General features: G+C 41.9%; 1 protein-coding gene across 1 annotated transcript in view; it reads left to right on the top strand.

The window, feature by feature from the left end:
* Positions 1-24,019, top strand: part of itga5 (integrin, alpha 5 (fibronectin receptor, alpha polypeptide)) — a 32,658-nt gene that overhangs the window by 5,723 nt on the left and 2,916 nt on the right. The window contains exons 2-27 of the mRNA XM_031741973.2: positions 3,186-3,316; positions 7,272-7,372; positions 7,914-8,037; positions 8,200-8,261; positions 8,354-8,399; positions 8,578-8,703; positions 8,790-8,834; positions 9,073-9,116; positions 9,336-9,392; positions 10,009-10,061; positions 10,152-10,357; positions 11,223-11,414; positions 11,501-11,546; positions 11,817-11,930; positions 13,267-13,322; positions 13,727-13,878; positions 14,069-14,206; positions 16,562-16,629; positions 18,038-18,188; positions 18,300-18,392; positions 18,954-19,033; positions 19,174-19,254; positions 19,346-19,451; positions 19,754-19,912; positions 20,505-20,612; positions 23,332-23,445. Coding sequence (XP_031597833.1) covers positions 3,186-3,316; positions 7,272-7,372; positions 7,914-8,037; positions 8,200-8,261; positions 8,354-8,399; positions 8,578-8,703; positions 8,790-8,834; positions 9,073-9,116; positions 9,336-9,392; positions 10,009-10,061; positions 10,152-10,357; positions 11,223-11,414; positions 11,501-11,546; positions 11,817-11,930; positions 13,267-13,322; positions 13,727-13,878; positions 14,069-14,206; positions 16,562-16,629; positions 18,038-18,188; positions 18,300-18,392; positions 18,954-19,033; positions 19,174-19,254; positions 19,346-19,451; positions 19,754-19,912; positions 20,505-20,612; positions 23,332-23,445 — 2,653 coding nt within the window. The remainder of the gene's footprint in view (positions 1-3,185; positions 3,317-7,271; positions 7,373-7,913; positions 8,038-8,199; positions 8,262-8,353; positions 8,400-8,577; positions 8,704-8,789; positions 8,835-9,072; positions 9,117-9,335; positions 9,393-10,008; positions 10,062-10,151; positions 10,358-11,222; positions 11,415-11,500; positions 11,547-11,816; positions 11,931-13,266; positions 13,323-13,726; positions 13,879-14,068; positions 14,207-16,561; positions 16,630-18,037; positions 18,189-18,299; positions 18,393-18,953; positions 19,034-19,173; positions 19,255-19,345; positions 19,452-19,753; positions 19,913-20,504; positions 20,613-23,331; positions 23,446-24,019) is intronic.

Below are 24,019 nucleotides of genomic sequence, written 5' to 3'. Positions count from 1 at the left end.
CACTGGAGGCTTAAAATGTGATTGTAATTTTTCCCTTTTCGAGCTTAAATCTTTTTTTTTCAATAGTGTTCAAGTGACATCAGCCTTGCAGCTGGGTGGAAGACAATTAAATGTGGAATGGGGGGAAAAAATGCTGTGCTGAACAGGAGGGGGGGTAACAGAGGAATTTGATTGCTGACAACCTCCCTCTGTAACCTCATCATAAAGCGTATTAGTTACGGCTACGCACAGTTGTGTCACATCAGCAAGTTCCAGCACTCTGTATCACCCTTAATTTCTCAACCCCACATAAAATAGTGGTTGCAGTCTGGCAATTATGGCGTGGTGAAATGTTTTTTTGTCGAATGTCCCCTGATTTCTGACCTTCTAATGAGACAAACCCAGTACTTGGTTACAGTGAAGCTGTTGTTTACACATTCCTTACTTGCAGCCTAAATCGTTTAAACTAGTTTAATTAATGCTTAATTGTCAGCTGGGTGGTGTGCATCATTAGTGGCTGCTGTAAGGCAGTTGGTGGGACATGAAGAAGCCGCTAATGCTTTTCATCTGCCCTGACTTTCCCATTAAAACATTGCTCAAATCTCTCTGTGTGTTGTGAAATTGGCTTGCCATTTGTTCATAGCAGCATGACCAAATGAGCTGACTGATCAGTTTGAGATGATCACATTTGACCTTCTTATTGCCTTTCAGATGGATACTGTTGCTGTTTTCGCTGCACTACAGGAATTATTTGCCTAGTCTCCACTTTAGCCATTGCAGCATTAATGCAGCCCATCTCAGGAGTATCTCTATTCTTCAGGTGAACAGCTGAGAAATCCTTGGTCCTGCCTTTATTACGTATCTTTCCATGTCCCTGCTTTTACCAAGGAATTTGATGAGTCGCACTCAGCAGACTGACGTTTGAGCCTCATTAAATGCTAATTATGCAAAAGCTCTCTCTTTTGAGCGTGCAGCTACAAGATAAGGGTGGGGAAATACCAACAAGAAGTTGATAGATCATCCAAAGATAAAGACCCATTAAATGCTAATTCTTCCTGTGCAGAACTTTGTGTGTGCGCGTCTTTTGCACATCTGCATGTATCAGTGTAAAGTAGTAAAAAAAAAAAGCTACCTTCAGCTGCCAGCTTGCTGATTAAAGCATGATGTGCTTGTTTGGTTATTTCCTGATTTTTTTTTTTTTTTTTTCTCTCTTTGAAAAGCTGCCATGACCAACTGTGGCTGGACTCTGTTCAGATCTGATTCAACAAAAGATGCTGTGGCTTTGTTTCCTCGGCCTTGTTATTGTGTACATGTTCCTCCAGCTGTGTCATTTATTGCATGCATGTGCTTGCAGATTAATTCTTAAATGATTTTGCCAAAAAATCATTTGCCCATCCTGGTTGTCTGAGAGCATTTGGCTGAAACAAAGGCAACTGTGCTCAATGAACTTTTCTCACATAGGTTTGGAGGACTTGTAAGAGACACACATGGAGTGTGTGGTCTAAAAGTGAGAAACTTCTGCTACTTCTAAATTCAGGTCTGAATTTAAAGATAGCAAAAGCAAGCTCTCCATCTGTCTTATTGTGAGAATTCATAACTAGGAAATCTTGCTGTGATTTACAATACTGAACATGCAGGTCTTTGCTGCTTTACTGGGATATCCCTGAGTCTGCATATGCAATCAAAAATAAAAGGGGGGGACACAGGTTCTTCCTCTCCAAATTGAATTGGTTTGGTTCTTTGTTCCTCTTCCAACGGGAGTTTCTGCTCTGGATTTGGAACTAGCATTGCACATTCTTTTGAGGTACAGACTACAGTAACAGTGCGACCGTGACCTTCTCTTTGTTCTCCCACACATGTGCCTTCATAACCATAGATGCTGAAAGGATTTCAAAGCTTTGTGTTGACCATCAGTAGACCCTGCCCCACCGCTGTTAGATTTTTTTTCTCTGTGGTTTTCTGCATCTTAGCATCTACAGTTATGTTCCAGGAGGATTAATTACAGTGGATTACACCGGCCTTGGAATATTCCACCGTTTAACTGCTGTTTGACTCATACTGACTCTCCTGTCTTTGTCTGAGTAGTTACCCTTAGGCCCATGATACTAAGTTTAGCCCCAATCTAAACCTTCATGCACTATTGGTAGATCTAGGGCAGGAAAGGGTGTATTCTTCCTGTTTTTAAGCTCCCTAGACACTGTCTGGTCTCATTGGTCCCATGCCTCCTCTACCCACATCAATCCCAACTACATCTGTGATGCTTGTCAAGTCAAGTGGCTCAGGAATGAGGTAATGGCTAAACCCTTAGGCACATTATCTACTGGACAGGTCCCCCCCCCCCATCTTGCCTAAGGCTTGATTGTCTCAATTTACACAGCACCCCCTGACTGCTTTTATTCTTTTATTTCTGTTTGGAACTCACCTATAACCTCACTATTCTTTCCGTGCCTACTGGTTGCGCCCGTTCACGGGTGACTTTCCTTTCTGTAGTTGTACAATGTAGCTCTACACTGATGTTTAGTATCACAGCTGTAGAAACAAGAGAGTGACTCTACTTAGCCTGTCTGCTTTTTTGTTTTTCTTGTGAATCTGGCCCACAGGGGAGCGTGTGTGACCATGCAATTGTTTCCCCTTGTATGTGTCTTACTGTAAACAAAGGGAGTGAATGTGTCTGTCAACATTGCTGCAGCTTGCAGTGGTTGTAGGGGATTATGTAAAACAGTGCTGCAACCTGTTAGGATGTTTAAAAAAACGTGTGCTGGATCATGCTTAAAGCTGTTCAGGTGGGAGGTCTGGAATGCAGTTTTTAATTGAAGTCAGGCTGGAGATGTTTTCGCACATGAACTCCCAAAAATGTTGGAAAAAATTAGGTTGGGACAGTGTCCGAATGTTTTCCTTTCTCGCATGTAGCTCACACATTTAGCTGTGTTGGAAATATTCTCTTTACTTTAGGTTCGACACCTTAACCTAAAGTAAAGTACCCATGCTGTTCTCATATCGGTGCAACTTCAAATAACAGAAACTTTGTATCAAACTGTGTCGCACATTTGCACTCTCACATGCACCTCTGATTGATTAAAAAAGGGTGTGGCATATGTGTGAAATGACTTTTGAGCTACAACCCTTAGTGGTTTGATTAAAAAATGTAGGTTTAAAAATGCTTGGTTATATGTTAGTCACCCACCCTGTCTGTCTTTTCTTTGCAGTGCAAGTGTGCTGGTTGGAGCCCCCAAGGCTAGCACAAGGCAGTTCAACGTTACAGAGGGAGGGTCTGTATTCTACTGTCCATGGAGCTCCAGCCAAACCGACTGCCACACCATCGAATTTGACCTTGAAGGTAAGTCTTATGACTGATATTTAGACTCTGGGCTTCATGATTAGTGCCAAAGAAGTTTTATGCTCTTTTCTAGCTTTTATTGTTGGATTAGACCAGCTTTGCAATTCAAAAAAATCCTTTTCCATGGGGCCTTGATGCTGCAAATCAGTTCATCCACTCTCTGAAACAAACAATTTTTTTCTGCCTTCTCCCTCCCTTTATGTCAAATTTCTTCTGTTCAACCATGAGGCTTGATCAGAAGATGTGCTGTGTTTTCAGGCTCAAAGCTGGAGCTATTTCTCACTGACATCATGCAGAGTTAGAAATGAAAGAAAAAAATTAGCCAAAGTGGAGGCTGTGGAGGTTTTTACTTCATAGAAGGTTATTTGCACAATCCTGAATTTACCATTTTTTTAGATAGGACAGAATGACATAAGGAACATAAGGACACGCACAATAGACCTGCTTTAAAGTTATCTGTTATCTGTGCAATGCAACTATACTCCCTTTTTCCTTTAACCTGTTTGTTGGGATATATTGTTTGCTCTTAAACTATTCAGCATTGTTGTTTCTCTGCCCATTTTTTGAGGCAATCAGAGCATTTTCTTTCTGGAAAAGGAATCATTGTTTTACTCCATTGAGTGGTTGTTGGCTACATTAGTTCCTGGACTTTGGGTGTTCCTTTTTTCCTGTTTGTCTTCTCTTCAGGGATAAAAAGATAATGAGGTGTCAAAGAGTTCTTGAACGGTACTACTTCCTTCCTCCAGATCATGTTTGTGTTGCCTGGCCTCGGGAGGTATACGGAGATAAGCAACCAATAAACAAATAGGTTGGACAAAGAAATATCCTGTTTGTAAGACAGGTGAGGTAGACACTACCAGTCTTAACAAAGAGACTCCAGCTGAGTCAAAATCAAGTGAAGTGGTTTAGAAGAACATGAGGAAGCGTGTGAGGTTGTCTAAAGAGTGGATTCATGTTTCAGTATGTTGACAGAGTGCCCACAAGCCCTGTTTTGCACAATGGATCCAAGGCGAAGTGAAGAAAGAGCAGATCAAATTATAAACGATGTAGCAAAGGCATACTCCTATACAAACACACAAACAGTATGAATCATACATGTAGGAGGACTACATCACTTTTGGCTTCTTTCCTGGGAAATCAAACTTAGAATTGTTGGCCAACTTAAATTTATTCTCCCTAATCGACAAAGTGGAGAAATATTCCACTGCATGTTTCACAAGCCCTTTTTTTTCTTTATTGGACGCCACTGCTTGGTACCCTTTGCTCCACTATTTTAGCACTGCTTTTCTTGCAACATAAAATGTGTCGTGCAGCCATGGATGCTGGCTAAAGGCCACACGGAGTGATATCATGCACATTCAATGAGCCCTCACGGTCAAGGTTAGTCTCATGGGCTGTCAGAGTCCTTCATATTTTGAAAGTGCTTTGAAAGAGCAGATTAGAGTGCCAGTGCCAGTTCTCACATCTGGATCAGAGTAAAACTGCTGTGCTGTGGAGGAACGCTTAGTCCATGAACATCTGCATGCAAATATGGCTATGACAAGCAGCTGTTACATGAATGACATTTACTGCTGCAATTCATTTACTGCAGCTTTGCCTGTATTTTATTTGCCAATCATGATAGTAAAGACTCGTGCAATAAAAAAGATATTTAGTGATTTTTTTTTTTCTTTCCCCCCAATTTATTCAGTATGAATAATAAAGAAAAATGGCTCTAGAGTGTCTTGTATATTCTTGACACAAAGTGGTGTCAGAGGTCACCTGTTTCTTGGTGTTTTTGAGCTCTGACCCAGAGGCCACAGAACCTCTTAATTAGCCTAACTAATTGGGTCAAAGTGGCCAGAGACTCCCTCCCATCCACTTCCTCTGCCACTGAGATAAGAGCCTGTCTATTTGAGAGGACGCATACAGGATGGGAGGCAGGGAACGAGAGAAAAGAGGAAAGGCCAAGAAACCAGAGACCAGCTCTCTTCTGTCCCCCTCTCGTCTCCTGCTGTCAGTACTCCCACAGGGGCAGCTGATGTGATGAGTGAATTTGGCCATTTGTCTTCTACCTCACTGACACACACCAAAACACATACACACTTAAAACGAGAGGGTCTGACCGCACTAATGGCTCTCCACTCGCCCACAGTTCAAAGTAGACAGTGAGTCTATGGATGCACTCCAGACCTTCACTGCCCCTCTGCTCCCTGGAGAGACTGGCACCACATCACATCAGCACACCGTGCTATCCAGCCTCCCAGGGGGACTTTGGTCGGATCACATCTTGTTGTGGGTCCTTCTCTGGGTTTCCCTTTATCTCCCCTGTGAATCTCCTCTATTTTCATCTTAAAGGAATTCCACATGATTACAGCTGGCTGCTTTCCGTCGCCTCACAGACAACAAAAAGAGCTTTTCATCACTCATTATAGTGACACAGAGCCATGGCTACCACATAAAGACTTTGCTAACCTAGTTTGGGTCCTTACTATGAGGTGCTTCCTTTCTGTCACCCTGCAAGATAACCTGAGCATAGTTAGACATTATGAATTACAAGACCACCTTTTTGAATGCTACTCTTGGTTATCTTGGGAAGTTAACGCAAACCAACGCAGATGTTGGTCAGTCTTAAACTTCACCTGGCCGATTAGCATTTGCCTTGACCAAACAAACCCTTCTGTTAAGAAAATGTTAAAAAAACATACCATGCAGCTAAGGCAGATTAGTTAAAGCAACAAGGAGCTGTTTGAAGTACTGGTTGGGTTTTTGCCCATGCAGCAAAAGCACTTCTTATCACTCTTTTGAACACTTGAATCATAGCAGCCTGCTGCTCGCCCATGATGAATACTGTTAGCAGGAAAGCCCCAGAGATGGAGATTAAGCAGAAATACATTTGGGTTATTAAAAAACTATATTCTCTCTGCTTACTGCTTGGGTGATGGGAGGCATCACTCCCTGGAAACAGCTGGAGAAGGGGCTGTGCAGTCAAGAAGCCTTGTGGTGAGATAGTGAAAGAAAAATGAATAGGAAAATAGAGATAATGTTGAAACTGACAACAGAGAAGGGGAGAGTGAAGTGGGTGCCTAAATAGAGATGAGTGAGAAGTTGCTGTGAGGAAGCAAGGCCGGAGTGTGTGTGTTTTCCTTGGACCCCAGCCCCCTTGCTGTTTCCACAAAGACATGGCGCAGGCCTTCATCCTCAGCTCCAGGCTGCCTAGTTGGCTGGAAAGAAAGACTAGAGGAAGACAGGCACGGACAGAGTGAATATAATACACAATTCCTTCCTCACATCCACATGGGTCTTGATCTTTCCCAGTATCTCCCAGTTCTGTTTGACAGGCACTAGCTCTGTTCTTTAGAAAGACACCTGCGGTTGCTGAAGTCTGAGTGAATGGGGATTATGAGTGAAGGACTCGTGGAATGGCCGATCTTATACGCACATTTGCACTTCCTCTTACAGATGTCAGCTCCTACACTCATATGAGCGATATGTGTCTTCCTTGCATAATCAATTAGTTGGGATTTCATTCTTTATTGCAGCACAGATGTAGCATCTGTTTTCCAATAAAGTTGTGTTTAAACCTGACTCCCCAGACCATCTGTCGCATCACCTGCTGCTGTCAGAGCACTAAAGTGGGAGATCAGTGATACTGTCCAGGTGGTCAAACAGGGCAAAGGGTCAGCAGGGTTAAGCCACACCAGTCCAGTCCAAACCTGGAAAAAAGCTAACACAACTACTATCTGTAGAACGGTGGCCTAGTAGGAAATAACATTCTTTTCAAGTCTAATCATCTCTGTATGAAGAAAGTGTAACATAATGCATGTTGTCTGCCAGTTTTTACAGATGTTTCCAAGAATCTGGAAGGGAGGGGCAGGGAGAATTATGATGCTTGAGGTCCAGCTGAAGGAATGCATGTGTTATCATGCTGCTATAACTCAAAGTCTTTTCTCTCTCTCTTCCTTTATTTCCCCAGGGGATCGCAATGTCTTGATCAATGACACAAATTACCAAGCTGATTTCAAATCCCACCAATGGTTTGGCGCCACTGTCCGGTCTCATGGTGACACAATTCTGGTAAGGTAGCCTTCAAAGAGATGCATTTAAAATGATAGAATCTTCCTTAAGGGATGAAAACCTCAGCTGTTGCTTTCTGCTGTTAAGATCAGGAATTTCAGACTAGCCTGATGGCCTGATATACGACTGTGAGAAACTTTTTACTTGAGTGATGACTCACTCTCATGGCTGGGTGATTGCACATATCCTGTGTTAGTTAGAAGTTAGGAGAAGTTGCTAGATTAAGTTGTTGTCATTCAGGTCCAATTTTCACCCCTAGTCTCAACTCACTGTACTCACAGCCACACACATACACCATGTGACATCAAAGTTTAGCTGCCTGTTGTTTGGTCTAATTGTACGGCTTGTGACCTGGGTTGAGTTACATGGTTACCCCCACACGAGACACTCCACTGACCTCAGCTTGAGACCCATTCTGAGTTCAACAGGGGGGTTTTCACAACTGGAAAAACATCTCCCACCTAATGGCTCACCCTGTTCATCAACACACTGTTAATCCTCCACTTTTCTTACTTGTCAATCCCACTCCTGTGAACTGCAGGCTTGTGCCCCACTTTACTCATGGAGAACTAAGCAGGATATCCCCCATTCTGATGCTACAGGAAGCTGCTACCTCTCTGTTGAAAACTTCACCAGCTTTGTGGAGTATGCGCCTTGTCGTACAGGTAATCATCACCTCTCTTCAAATCTTATTGGCATGGGTGCTTTAATATATCAGGATAACACCAATGGTTGTTTCCTGGACGGTTTCTGAATATCATTTGTTGATGGCTTGACTTATTCTGACAGTAAGTCCTTCATGACACACCACTCCTTTTGTCCTTTAGAAATCAGTGCTCAATCAGGACAAGGTTACTGCCAGGGAGGATTCAGTGCCGACTTTACAATGGTAAAAGTACATTTTCTGTCAGTGAACCAACACGGGTTCATTGGATAGTATCTTTTTCCCATTGAGGTAATTCACAGGTGTTCTGTTTTTAGGATGGCAAAGTGGTGCTGGGAGGACCAGGCAGTTATTTCTGGCAAGGTATGTAGGACCTGCATCAATCAAAAGTCAAAAACAAAACACACACACACACACACACACACACACACACACACACACACACACACACACACACACACACACACACACACACACACACACAGAAATCTCAGTATGTCCTTCCAAGTTTCTTTCTTATCATTATCTTATCTTATTTTAGGTCAAGTGATTTCTGCAGCTAAGGAGGACATTATCAGAGCGTACTATCCAGGCTATTTTATTCAGGCGGTGAGGGGCCAGATCCAGACCAAACAGGCCCATTCTTTGAAAGATGACAGCTATCAAGGTAAGCTAATTAAAACTTTGTAAATTTTGCTAAATCACATATTGCCATGTGCCTGCCATGAAAGCTAATTTTTGTGTTTCCTACAGGCTACTCTGTTGCAGCTGGGGAATTTAGTGGTGATGGGGTAGAAGGTAAGTCAACAAATCAGGTAGCAGACACAGCCAGCATTAGGTGAGGTTGACAGATAGTGAAACATTTAAAGACATTTACAGAGCAACATGAATGTTATAGTTGAAGTAAGATAAACAGAAATCACTTAAAATATTTTACATAATTATTGAGCTGGAAATGTCTTCAGTAAATTCTGTTATCCTCTGACTGGGCTTTAACCGTATTTTTCCTTCTTTAAATCTTTGCTTTGTCTCACAGATTTTGTTGCTGGGGTTCCAAAAGGACACATGCTTTATGGTTCGGTAAGATCGCTTAATCATCACTCTCATTTTGGCTTTTATTTAAGCGCTTCTAGAATGGGAAGCCTGGGATTTATACTTGGGAATGATACAAGAAAGAAAACAACTTTAGCGATATTGTCTCAGTGGGGATTATTTTTGCAGTGAATTCCTTTCCATGGATCGTGCTTATATTAGACCCTATAAAAAGAAAGTTCACCATATGTGCTTGCTGTGTTGCAGGTGTCTATTCTGAACGGTACAGATCTGACAAACATGACTGAGTACACTGGAGAGCAGGTGAGTCCAAAAACCTCCCACCTTAGCCAACTACAGAAAGTTCTGTAATGCTCCACTTCCTCTGTGTTTTTATTGCTCAGCTCCCCATGAGAGCTCTTAATTTGTTGATTCATAGTAAGCATAAATAATTTCCTCTACTGCAAACCACAATAGAGACAAAAATCTAGCAAACACAATACTGCAAAGCTCAGTTCTTGGGGGGAAAGTGCAGTTGCAATTTGTGCAAATGGTTCTGGGAATAGAAAAGCAATCAAATTATTTCAACACTGGTGATTGACTCAGCTGAACAAACATAATCACAAGCGAATTTGCATACACTCCGGCAATTGAGACTGCTTTTGCAGTGCTTTGTAGACTGAAAATCATGACAGAAACTGAAAGAGGAATGGAACCGACAGGCCTTCACTGGACCCAACCTGTAAAACCCATCAAGCCTTTGTGTTTTCTTGAGACTTTATGATTTCTTTTTTGTTCTAGTAACAGAGAAAACACGCCTGAAGTTTAGTTTAACAGTGTGAGGGTTTTGGATTTTGGACTGCTTAAACTGTAATCATGCCTTCTGTTGATGTGATGGTTAAAGTCATGGAAACACCTTTTCTTTTTTCTTTTTTAATAGATGGGCTCATATTTTGGGTATGCAGTGGCCACAACTGATATTAACAGTGATGGGTGAGTAGTAGCTGTCTGTCTTTCTTTCTTTTATTTTTCAGTGTATCTGACTTTAAATTCTTTATTGTGATCTTCCCGTTTTGTCTGCAGGATGGTTGACCTGCTGGTGGGAGCTCCCATGCTCATGGTCCGAAGCTCTCATGGACGCCCGGAAGAGATGGGCCAAGTCTACGTTTATCTCCAGCGTAGCCCCTTGAATCTAGAGCCCCGCCTACCTCTAACAGGCACTCAGGTGTTTGGGAGATTTGGCAGCACCATTGCACCATTGGGAGATCTGAACTTGGATGGTTTCAATGGTAAGAATATGGAATTATAATATGGTAGGACAAAAATTGGTAATGTGGGGAAATGATATATAAGGCAACAATTTAAAAGAAGGAAATTTAGTAACAATCTATTATGATGCTACTTTATTCTCATTACACTTTCAGAGAATGCTTGTGTGCTTTGTTATAATATCAAAGATTACGCTATGATGGCGCTGTGTAGAAATGTGCCTGTTTGAACCACTTATGGTCTCTGAAGAATGAAGCTGAATAGCTTTGGTGACTTCAACAATATTTATAGCCTACAATACATTTCACTTTATGAATGAACCAAACTAGAATACTAATAATGCTAAACCTAAAGACTATGGATGGTAACTAAGTGTTTAGCTTAAATGACAAAACACAGTGACTGTTTATGAACTCTAAGTCTTGCTGCTTATGTCACAATAAAAGGCATATAGTAAATAAATGATACAGTATATACAATGATGAGTATATCAAGTGATCTTGGGATAGGAGGATGAACAGGACAGCTGATGGGCTAGGATTCACTTTTAGCTTTAATCACAGAAATGGAGTGGAAATTTGATTCCTGCATAACTGGAGATTATTTCGATCACACAGAGCATCATCACATAGGTTGACTGCTAAATGCCCCAGTGTCCTTATGTCAAAGAAAAAAAGTTTTGCATCTTAAGTGGCTTCTTTGTGCAATTTCAAAACATTAGCAACACTTTGTAGAGCAAGGCAATCTACACAGGCTATTTAAGTAAAGCATGTGCATTAATTTTGTAGTGAAAAACAGCTGAAACTGTAAATAAAGTGCTCTGTGATTTTAGTTTCTTTCTCTAAATTTAAATGGTAATATAAGTTAATTTTTTTCCCCTGCAAGATGTGGCTATCAGCTGTCCATTTGGAGGAGAGGATCAGCAGGGACTGGTCTATATTTATAACGGATACTCAGAAGGACTCAGACAAAAGCCATCTCAGGTGATTAGGGGACAGTGGGCTGCAGGGACTATTCCTGCTAGCTTTGGATTTGCCCTCAGAGGTGCTAAGGACCTGGACATGAACGGATACCCAGGTAAGCGAGGATGAAATTTGTAATGAGCATCATTAACTTTTTATATTTTTACTATGTGTTTAATTTCTCTTTCTTTATTTCCTCAGATCTCATTGTTGGAGCTTTTGGTATTAATAAGGCTATCCTATATAGGTATGTTTTATTTTTATGTATGTTTTTGCTTGATTGAAAAGTCAAATTCCAAAATTAAGTCTGGGGAAAAAAAGCATGGCTGTGTTCGTCCGTCTGGTGTGCCAAGATAAATGTTTGGTCACTCTACAGATATAGTGTAAAAACAAAACAAAAGGAAAGACCGAGAAATACAGTTTCCAAAATCTGAAGCTAATCTTTAAAGCACTTAAAGTGGAAACTGTAATATCTGATGGCTGTGTCTTCAATCAGCATTCTTGTTGTTACCTACAGATCCCGCCCGATAGTCAACGCCAGTGCCTCTCTGACAGTTTCCCCCACCATGATTAATCCTGAGGAGAAGAACTGCATTCTCACCAGTGGAAACTCTAGCATTCCCGTTTCCTGGTGAGTATTCAGACGGTCCAGAATTACAGAACACCCTGTTTCCTGCAGCTCTTCACTTTTGGTATTTATTTGACCCAACTGCAGAGACATGGGCTTCCCCATTTCCCCCATGCATAAACATTTCTATCATGATAGGAAGTTTTGATAAAGAATGTCCTTTACACAGTGATGGTATTCTGAGGACTGCTCTTATCTGACCTATTTTCAGAGTGTCTTCATATCACACGCTTTATTTTGTGGAGTGGAGAGAGAGAAAAAAGTTGAATAGCGGCATTGTTTGCAGTTTTCAGCCTGATCTAACTGTGCAAAGTATCCAGCTCCCAAAAAAAAGAAAGAAAAACCCTAGAGGAAGCAGACCACGGTAGCTTGCTGCTCGACACGGTTGACACTGTGCTCCTGTGTCGGCTTTCCCCCCCCTTCTCTACACGCTGATCCATAAAGGAAACTGTTGTATACACATATGTCTTGATTGTGCTACGTTGCCTGGAGATGGGGAGATTTTGGTGATCGGGGGGAGGAGAGCGGAGGAAATAATGGGAGGGGAGGGGCTGGAAGGTTTTTGCAGTTGCTTTGAATGAGATATTGTTTGGTGGTGGAACACAGCTGGGAAACATCAGGACACGTAGACTCCCGTGAGCGTGCGCACACAGTTGTGCTGAAAAGGGCAGACACAGGAGCATTCATATGAAGTTATTGCTACTCTTCAAAAGGAGGCTTTGCACTTTCTCTGTCTTTTGCTCTCATTTTTCACCTCTCTTCCTGTTACTTTGCTTTTTTTCGGTAAAGCCCATCCGTCTTTCTTTTCTCTTTTGCATTATTTTTTTTCTGTGACTCTTTCAAGGGGTTACTAGTGAAGGGGTTGGGGGTTTTGGGGTTGCAGACTTGGACAGCGGCGGCATGTTGTGTGGCTGATGTCATGGGAGAGAGCTACAGGCTTATATAGACAGCCACTCACTGGTCAGCGCTGAAACCTAAGTCGTTGCTCAATTTCACCCTTCTTAACTCTGCTATTTCTTTGTGTTTGGGGAGGGCTGCGGGTGGAAAGCGGAGACACACTGATTTATCAGCCTGGCCGGCAAAAGTGGTTTTATGCCAGCCTATCTCCAAACATGTGTGGTTTTTGTCATAATATTCACTGAAATCTCAGTGTGCTTCATGCCTTGTAATGTGAACCATGTAATGAGCTGACACACACAAAAAAAGTCACCCATGAGAGAAGGCGAGAGAACAAGGGAGGGCATGTGAGGTGTCTTATGTGTACAGTGTTTACACTGAGTCTCTGCCATTAATGGAAATGCTTCTCTCATCATGTCCTTGTCCTTTCTTCCAAAAACAGTGTCAACCTGAGTTTCTGCATATCTGCTGATGGGAAGCACCTTCCAAAGAACTTAGGTGAGCCAATTTTCCACATCTGCATTTTATTACAAGCAAGGAAACTGTCAAATAGCCACCAGTGGTAATGTTTTAAATCCATAACAGTCTGTAGGTTAAAGTGTTTTGGCAGCTAATGCAGATTTTCAGACTTTGTTATGACAAAAAGGGAGTGCAGCATGCCAAATGTCCTTTGTGATCCACCTTGAGTGATCAAACCTCTTCTGTCCTCAATCTTTTTCCTTGTTACCTCTTAGTTATCATCTCTTATTAGTCCCCCTTAGTACACAATTGCTCTATGTGCCATTGACTGTGTTGTGTGTATTTCAGAGTATTTATGGAGGTCTTTTTCGAACCTGTCACTTTGTGACTCTAGAACATTCATCACACCATGAATGGTCATTTGTGTGTGTTATGCGTTCCAGATTTCCAGGTGGAGGTGCAGCTTGATAGTCATAAGCACAAGCAGAAAGGTGCAGTGAAGAGGGCTCTGTTCTTGGATTCCCAGCAGCCTTTGCTCTCGATGACTGTGAGGTCGAGCCACGGAGAGTGCCAGCATAAAAGGATCTACCTAAGAGTACGTCCTCTCTTTCTCTAACAAAAAATGACATTGAAGCCTGTGGGATGGTTAGAATAATTATTGAAAAACTGCATGTAAGTGAAGTGTAACTAATAGCTGTAGTCATTTTATAGTTGTGTTTCTGTGTCACTTTTGAACAGCCAAATTGCACAGTGGTATGACACAAAATGTGTTTTTCTCACTGTAGGATGAGAAGGAGTTCAGAGATAAACTCTCCTCTATTTATGTGGCCTTGAACTTCAGCTTGGACCCAAAAGCTGCAGCTGACTCCCACGGCCTGCGGCCCATCCTCAACTATCAGACCACACACGTAATTGAGCAAAAGGTACTTTGATGCGAACTACACTTCTATCAGCTAAGTTAATTAACCCGGGTATCTACAGAGCTGTTTAAATTATTATATAGTAAGTTCACTAATAATCTGCATGTGCGACTGAGATTCCTTCGACTCATTCTCTCTGATCTCTCGATAGCACTTTCCGCCATCATTCAGTAATCCTTGGCCAACTCCTTACTGACTCTTCTGTTCATGATGAAAGCGTGAATCTTTTCTTTGTTCTTTAAATTCAAAATTACTCGGCTGGAAAGAGATCCAGGGTGTCTGGAAAGTTGTTTTCAGAATGAAAATGTGAGACACATGTACAGTGGCGTGTTTCCTTGTCCCAGCAGGAGTAGCTCTTGGCCTGCTTAGCTACTGAGGTGAGTGTTTTCAGAGCTGCAGGCACATAAGGATGGTCAATATTTCAGGGAGGGGCACGGTCAGAATGTTAGCCCCTCTGGTTAAAGTGTCTCAGCATTTCTACATGAAGGCATCTTTTCAGCTGTGGCACAGCATGCACCATATGTTTAATTCAGCAACAGCCACCAGATTGGAGCATTAGGGGAATAGCAATCAGTCTAGTTTGATCTCCATCTCTTTCTTTTTCATTCTCTACCCTTGTGTGTTTCTATCTTTTTTCCCTTTGGACCTTGTCACTGCTGTTTTTCTTTCCTAAATATCAAAGCTTTAGGGCCTCCAACAGATGTGGTCTACTGCTGAACCAAGACCTTGAGACAAGCCTGCGAGAAAGTATCAGCCATAAACCTGAATCCGTTCTTTGAATGTGTAAAAGCAGAGTGGGAGTGGTGTCAGACAGATTTAATTAATTTTGCTTTACTCTGTGTGAATATAACGGTATACAAACAGAGTATGGTGACTATTATACCACAGCCTTGGCCTAGAATAGATACATGATGCCCTCTTGATTTCCACACATGCTTTGAGAATGTGTGGCAGGCGATATAACAGTTCATAGACTCTGCCAAGTTCGTACTCTCTCAAAGCTGGAGTGTGAATGAAAGGCAGCTGATGCGCCGAGCGTAGTCTCACTCTCTCATCCTAACATTTTCCACATGTATCTGTGAAGATTTGTGGCATTATGATGGATCTATTAATTGCTATTGCATCGCTCGTCTTGCACATAGCATGCATTTGTATGCATGCCAGTAAAGATTCAAGTTGCAGCCACCTTTGTAGAACTTGGAACCGGCTGAAATTGTGAATCAATGCCCTCCTTGTTCTTAAAACAAAATCATCTGACCAATTGAATATGATTTTGATGAATGTGCTCCAGTCATATTGCCAAGGTTGTGTTTTGTTTTTACTAAATGATACTTGGCCTCATTATGTCAGATGCTGATGTCAGTGTTGATGTTGTTTAAGTACAGTGATGGTCATACGAATGTTGTTTTCCTGCCCCAAACAGACATATGAGCTGGGGTGCACATGCGGCCAAGTTAGCATGGTGGTTACCATGGTGTGCATAATTAGAGCTCCTAGAGGGTGTAATGACAAGGGGGGTTTCTTGGCTCTCTCTAATCTTCTCCTCTATTTCTATTTATTGTCTTTATCGTCATGAACATCATCACACTGTCATAGTCGCGGCGAGATGCAATTTAGCAATCCACAGGGCTTTCCCTGCCACACGTTCAGTGGTCATCCACTTATCCGGCAGTGTTTCTGCTTCTTTCTTGTCTTTCCCTCCACTGTAATCTCTGAACCCTCCCTCCAGCTGTCAGGTCAACAGAGATATCTTATGTCTCAGCAAGTTCCTTTAGGCTGTAGGTTTCTCCCTGTACATTTGATCATGCTCCACAGTGGTGTAGTGTGTGGTGAAGGCGCGGTTTACCACAAATCGCTGTGATGTGGGACACTGGTTAGAGTTGGGAGCTGGCTGCTTTGTGCTCAGCTCCATAGGAGTATCTTCTTTTGTACAGGCTCTGATCTGCACCCTGTTTATAATCTCCCCCCGTTTTGCATTGCAAACAGAAAGCACGTGCGTGCCTGGACAGCTGGCTCATCAGGCTGTCTGTTCCTGTCATGACCTCACTGAGGCAGTTATTGTCTCTGTGTTTTTAGCTGTCTGATGTGTAGTGATGATGTCTTGTAAATAAGAGGGGTTGCAGTCCAGGTGTGTGTGCATCTTGGGTGGTGGTCCAGAGACAGGTGGTGGAATATATTAGTCATACTGCGTGTTGCATCTTGCTACACTCATCTTGTTCTCTTCCTTAAACAGATCTTGTGATTTATCTTGTGTGCCTAATTCTCTTCACGTGTAGAATAAGTGTCACAACCTACTGTGTGATGTTGGCCTGCACCCCTACATTCAAACTTTTATCATCTTCAATTTGTATCTTCTAGGCACAGATTCTGTTGGACTGTGGAGAGGACAACATCTGTGTTCCTGACTTGAAGCTGGCTGTCAGCGGGTGAGTCTTTTTCCTTAGCTGTTTCTAAAAATCCCAGCGCATATGGGTTTTAGAAACTAGATTAAAATTCAATGGATATTACACAGTGAACCCTGAACAGGATTACAGACACTGAAATTTTCACCTCCGCTATGCAAAAAGAGACCCTAAAGCATAAAAACAGCTGTTATTCTTGTTCTCTTCTTCTGTTTAGTTTAACCACAGTGTGAGCGTTAATAGCTACAATTTTGCAGTACAGTAGGGGCACCATTGGTTAAAAACAAAACAAAGCAGGAAATAGCTCAGCTCCACAGGTGCTGTGACAAACACTAAAGGGGGAAAGACAGAAAAGATGAAAGGAATCTGTTTGCACGAGGCCCAACCCTGTCTTCTTCACCATCCCCGCTACACTTTGATTCGAGAAATCTGTTAGCAGTTTTCTCAAAAATAACTGCCTCCCTGATACTCCCTTCTCTGCTCTGTCATTTTGATTTCACATTCCTATATTTATCTACCATCTGACCCCATTTTTCCCAATGTATAACTTATCTGTTACATATGGAACAACCTGCTGGGATTGCGCTGCGCCCCATCCGATAGAAACCCAGACGTAGAAAGTGTGATTAGCGCAATTAAAATAATACTTTGTTGATTTTCGTCTGCTCTGCAGTAAATTATGGCAGCCTAATAGTTGTTGGAGGAGTTGATGAGATGGTCATGATTTAGTGGAATTTCAGAGAAAAAAGTATCCAACATTTGTACGATGTTTTTTTTTTTTCTATTCCGCTGCCAAATCACATAACCTGTTAGACCAAGGGTCCCTCAGGGAAGTCTTGGGGTTTTGTGGTGTTTTCTAATTTTGAGGCTTTGTTTGCTTTAAAAAGTGCCATGTCAGCTAAAATCAGGCCCCAGCTGAATCTTTGGCCAGCAGAGGATTGGCTTCAGAACTCGTCTCCCTTTTGCTGTCTCTTGCTTTTACGAGAACGGACTTTAATTAAAAGTGCCCTTGTGGCCCTTCTTGTGGAATTTCTTTGTCCCTAGCTTTGGAGGAAGGTGTAGGGAGTGAGAAAAAACAATAAATGGGAGATGTTTTATAATGCTGCGCCTTTTATATGTCTTTAATATCACATGGGAAAAAAATTATGTAAAGTGGGCTATTTTGAGATTAATCTAATTGTTGCATTTTTGCAGCCTAAATAAAATAGATCTTATAAGCACAGTGCATGCAGTTATATTATTTTTATTAGAGCAATTTGCGATTTATTGCCTGCTCCACTGCCAGCAAATGGGAACAAAGAATGCTCTTGTTTACTTCGAAAACAACTTAATCCATGTTTATTTATGGAAGTATTTATCTAGTGACCCAACTAATCATTTGGGGGTTTTCTGTTTTGTATTGTTTTTTTCTTTTTTTTTCTTGGGTCCTCAGTGACAGGAAGGAAGTCTACCTTGGTGATGACAACTCGCTGACCTTGACATTCAATGCCAGGAATGAGGGTGAAGGAGGGGCGTATGAAGCAGACCTGTATGTGGTGCTGCCCCCTGAAGCTGACTACATTGGCATTGCCCGCAATAATGAGGTGAATAGAAACAATCAAACTGACACTATGATTTTGGGACTATTGTGACTTTAATCTTTTTCTTGATGATTTTCTTTCGATGTGGTTTGACCAGTCTGTCCTCTTTTCCAGACCTTGACCCAGCTGACTTGCAGCTATGAGACAGAGAACCAGACCCGATACCTCAGCTGTGATTTGGGGAACCCAATGAAGTCGGGCACCAATGTAGGAGCAATGCTGTCTTTTGGCTGTCTTTCTCTTTTAGCTCAGTGCTTAACAAGTTTAAGTGTTGTGGCACAAACAAGGTTGTTTGTTTGCTTGTTTTGTTTACTTAGGACATATAAATAGCATCTGAAGTTTAATGTAATAGTTCATAGAAACTAAAAAAGGAAGTGATGCAATCTTAACTTTGGGTGTGGACAGCACAGGAAAAGTCAACGTGTGTCAAGAAATGGTGTGGCAGGAAGTACAGGCCACATTTGTTCTATAGGTTCCCTTTTTTATTGATTGAGTCACAAGTCAGCATGTTTTTAATAGGTTTGCAGTGCAAGACAGTTGGCTACATGTTAACTCAAAGTGACAAAAAGACTTCTTTATTGTAAATGGATCTGAAATGACCCCTTAATAATGTGCAACACAGGAACAAGAAGTCACATTTTTGTGCTGCTACATGCTCGAGCAGTCAGTCAGTAATTTTAGATAGGGTCTATTTCTTTCCTTTTCTCTGTTACTTGTAATGAGAAAAAATTCAGAGGATGTTAATATGTCTGAACTTCCTTTCCTTAGCTCTGGGCAGGCCTACGCTTCAAAGTGCCGCGGCTGAAGGACACACACAAAACGATTCAGTTCGAGGCACAAATCCGCAGGTACAATTTCATGTGATCACCAACACAGAAAAAGTGTACACAATATCAACTACTTCTGATTTAATAGTACTGATTTGCACAACTCTTAAATGACATCAGCTAATCAGATCTTTTTTTTTTTCCATTCTCTGTTTCCACAGTAAAAATGAGAATAATTCCCATAGCGAGGTTGTAGCCTGCAAGCTGGAGGTGATTGTTAAGGCTGATGTCATTCTACAGGGGTGAGCTGAGTGTTAGAATTCCCCCATTCGTACTTTTGTGAATTCATTAAATCCCTACACATACTCTCATACCCCTCCTTCCCATTTTAAGTGTGTCTCGACCAGATAAGGTCTTCTTTCCGCCGGCCAACTGGAAACTGACCAAAAATTACAACGTGGAGGTAGACGTTGGGCCTGCCGTGGAACACATCTATGAGGTAATCAATGTTAGCTGTGCAAGCTCAGTGGGGTTGAGCAGATTGGGTTGGAAAGCAGATATTATAGTTCAAAAAGAAAGAAGTCTCTTTAGAGCAGCAGAGGAGGAAAACCAGATCACACGGTGGGATTTACGCCAGTGCAGATCCATGGATTTGTAGATTAAAAAAAGTACACCAGATATTAATATTTCAGCATGGGAAAGAAACTGCTTGGAGAAAGAAATGAAAAACTTAAGGGGACTCTTATAGTTTTTTTTAATGTTTGACATAGTAAAACTTTTCTTTTTCTCTCCTTTTTCCAGCTTGTGAACAATGGCCCTAGTAGGATCAGCCACACCCTACTTGAGCTGCGCTGCCCTTTCCGTGTCCAAGGTCAAACTCTCCTTTACCCTCTGGAGTTCTCCACTGAAGGCCCCATTAACTGCACAGCTGACAAAAACATGAACCACCGAAACCTCAAAGTGAGTGACATTCAGATGAACACCTCTCAGGGTCAAATGAGGCAAAGTCAGAGAGTGAAGATCTCCCATCATTTCCCAGTGTGATTCCCAACGTTTGGCCCACACCCACCTTCTCCACCCTGAATCTCGACTCCACCCAGGACACTTTCCCCACCACTGCTTTGAAGTTCAAACTCTTCCCTATGCTCAGCACAGCTTGATGAACCACCTCACCCAGCAACACACTCATTCATCTACAACACCCCCTTATACTAAGTTGTAGCTTGGGGATTTTGTGGGCAAAACATTTCAGTGTGGTTGTTTGTGTTTACATGTGACGTTTGACAGATGTTGAGCAGAGCTGTGAGTGGTCATCTGTCTTAGCTGTGATCTAATGTTTTTTCCCCCCCTAGTGAATTGCTAAGTATGGTGTATTTCCATGGGAATCCATAAGGAGTAGAGCTCACATGCTTCTGATTAATGACAAAAAGCCTCAGGGTCATGCTAACATTAGGTCTTATATTGACAGAAAGGGTGGTGCACTTTTCTGCCTAGTGAGGTCAGTATCTGTGTTGTTCTAATGGGTGGCTGGTGTGTTTCTGTTTTCCTTTAGCTCCAGCGCTCATCCACGGAGTCACCTATTCTGGCGCTAAAGGGCCATGAGCATCGCCTCGAGAGGAGGGACGTCCACAAGAATCAGCTTGCTCATTTGACTAACCTGGTAAGGCACTTAGAGGGAAATTGTCACATTCTGTAAGAGCAACATGTTTTATGCATGAATGAACCCTGTCGGACAAAAGGGGGGAGTCTAGCAATCGGTGACTGATTGTGATAGTGTCTTTAAAGCAAAGGAATGGCAAGCTTTAGTTTGTAGTTTGGAGTAAATATGATCATGAAAGTAAATCCATTTTTGCACCACACAAAAACTTATATTTGAAACTATAGATTTGATGCTTTTCCTATTGGAAAATCATAAATAAAGTTGTCAAAAATAAATAAATAAATAGATTTGATGCTTTTCTGTGTATAAATGCGACCCTGTTTTGGTGACACTGGCCCTGCTCCTACATGAGGCTCTGGGGACAGGAAATTAGGCTATGATGTCGTTAAAAGGGAGGGGTCAGAGGCCACAGGCTTGTCCCATTGTGGTGATTAACATTAAAGAGCCTTTAGTAGTGGTGGGGAAAAAGGCATGGGAGGCTTTTTGACTGTGATGCACTGCTTAGTTCACAGACTTGTCTCTAATTTTTGGCTCTGGGTGTTATAAGCCTGCTGAGCCCCCACACACTGGTCCTATTGATCCACCCAGCTGTAGGTAGCTGCTCTATCTCCCTCTGTCTGTGGATACCTGCCTCTACCAAAGAAGTCTTTGTCTCTGTGCCCGTCTCTCCTAACTGTGGTCGTTTATCAAGCATGTCCAATGACACTCTAGTATGAAGCAGCCCTTTCTCCTGTTCCTCTTGTGTCTGCACTTTTTCCTTATGCCTGAGAGAATAGACATCTCCATTCAGCGTGAGTCTTGATCAGAGTGCATTACTGTTTTGTGGTCAGAGAAGGTGAGATGGTGAGAATTATAGATGAGCTGTTTAGTTTTTGAAGGGCTGACATTAACTGCACCAAAACTCAAAAGACTTCCAAATTACTTTGATTTGTTTAAAATGGCCTCACTTTCATTGTGTTGTGGGACATGCAACATTCAGTGGCACTGAATGGGGCGCTCTTTGAAGATAATAGTGGTAGATCTTATTGTTCTAGCACATGTAATACATTTGAAACCACTTTACAGACTTTTTTGCTTGCTAAAAGCAGGACTGCTTGGTTCAAAGATACCAGACGACTGGGGCTTTTCTGTGTAGAGACTGCATGTCCTCTTTGTGCTTGTGTGGGCTCTCTCTGGGTACTCCAGCCTTCTCCCACAGTCCAAAGACCTGCATGTCAGGTTAATTGGTGACTCTAAATTGTCCGTAGATGTGAATGTGAGCATGAATGATTGCCTGTTTCTCTGTGTTAGCCTTTCGAAGGACTGCAAGCCTGTCCAGGGTGTACCCCGCCTCTTGTCTCATGACAGCTGGGATAGGCTCCAGCCGCCTCGCTACCCTGATTTGGACAAGCTGCTAAGAAAATGGAAGGATGGAAAAAATTTGTAGGCTAATAATGGGCGAGTGCTTTACACGTATGTTTAAGGCCTTTAAAACCTCATGGGTTTACCAAGTTGGGATACCTGGCAGATGTTTATCTTTATCAGGGTCTGGACCAAAGTCCTCTTTATTAACAATCTATTAACATACTGACTGTAGACTTGTGTGCGTATTAGTCTTAATTCTGTCCTTAGTAATGATGAATGACTGTCATATTTATTAACCAGCAACGGTAACTGTCAGCTTCAAGTTTAACTAATTATAAATCTAACATCAAGCATGTCATATATGAAAAAGGGCTTCCATGTATTTAATGGTTCTGTTATGTTTTACCTTGCCAAATGCTCTCATTATCTTACTTGAAATATGGCTGCAGTTAACAGTAGTTTTATCTGATCAACACTCTGATTCAAAACCACCTAATTTATTATAGCACCATTCAAGTGTAATTGTAAAACTTTACAGACGCTTACGTACAGTAGCTGTGTTTTCAAGCTCGACTGTCGTTTTATTAAGGATCCATGCCTCCACGATCCAGCTCTTGACCACATAATCCTGCCAATGAGGATATATGTGGGAACTGGGTCTGAGGCATCTTTGGCATTCGACCATGTGCATGTCATTTTCACAAACCTTTGAGGCCCTGCTGCCCTTGGGCATGACTACTGAACGGAAGTGGACTGATATGCTCTCTGTCTGTCTGTCTGAATAATTATTAAGTCTGTCTAAGACTGAGCCTAAAGGAACTAGGCGGGTATCCTCTTCTCCTACTTTTGCCCTTCTCTGTGTAATAAGTAAACTAATGTGTTCCCGCAGGAAACCCGCTGAAACCTCTCAGTCTAGGGGTGGTCTGGCTACAGTACCAGCTTTAAAACAGAGTGTGTGCATGTTTTAAAATGTTAAATGTATCAAGCTGCACTATGGGGATCTAATTAAGATTGTGTACTCTACAGTCTTGAGAAAAATGGGCTGGTTTTAGTGGTTGGGCAATAATGTGGCGAGTGGTGCATGCTGCATTTTTACAGTCTCATGACATTCCTTCAATCTAATTCGAAGCAGGCGTGCAATAGGGATTATAACATTGGGTTCTTTGTTATATTTGTTCCACCGGCTTTTCTTTATCTGTTCTACTAGTTTTTAGATTTGTTTTAATGACTTCCACTTGAATTTAGGCTCTGTCATATTATTTAAGTTTAGTGGGAATAACATTTTTTTTAGATGCTATTCTCGCACAAAATGGCTTAAAATGTATTTAACATCGCAAACCGCATCATAATGATGGCATTCTCTCTGTTTGCACAGAACTGCTCCACTGTGGACTGCTGGAAAGTTGAATGCAATGTGGGTCTTCTGCAGAAGGGGACTACAGCTATCCTTAAAATGCGATCCCGTGTCTGGGCTGAGACCTTCACTGAGGTTTGTGGGTGAAGAACCTTGCCATACAAACTCCCCACACACATACTGTACATTTTACACATCTTCCAAACATAAGACAAAATACAACGCATGATAAATTGATCTTCTCCAACCAGTGGCTGTGTATTTTCTCATGTCAGGCTCTGGCAGGAAGTGAGAAGCCATTTTTATTGAAGTGTTATTAAAACAACACTGAGACTCGACCTCAAATGTGCTGCTAGGAAAGGCAAATAGTTACAGTTGTCAGGCAGACATGTTTGGTTGTGATCAATTTGTACTCAGCAACAATTCTAAATCAGTTAACAGTATTGCCAGTTACGCATATTTGCCTAAACAAATGAGACAACAGTTGCTTTCTTTGCTCCACACTGGTGTTCATACTGCAGCTTCTACCAGTGTTTGTAATGTCTAAAGTACACAGATTATTTCCCATCTATGTGGTATGTACTGAAAATTTAATATTTGGTTATCACAGCTTCTCATAGGGTAGGAATGCTAAAGGGGTTTTCGTAAGGAGATGCACATGGTCAATGTCGCCACCTAGTGTATAACTAGTATATTGTATGCATTTTGA

This window comes from Oreochromis aureus, linkage group 20 (assembly GCF_013358895.1).
Source record: "Oreochromis aureus strain Israel breed Guangdong linkage group 20, ZZ_aureus, whole genome shotgun sequence".
In the NCBI taxonomy this organism is placed as follows: Eukaryota; Metazoa; Chordata; class Actinopteri; order Cichliformes; family Cichlidae; genus Oreochromis; species Oreochromis aureus.
This window is presented reverse-complemented; position numbering and strand designations above follow the sequence as displayed.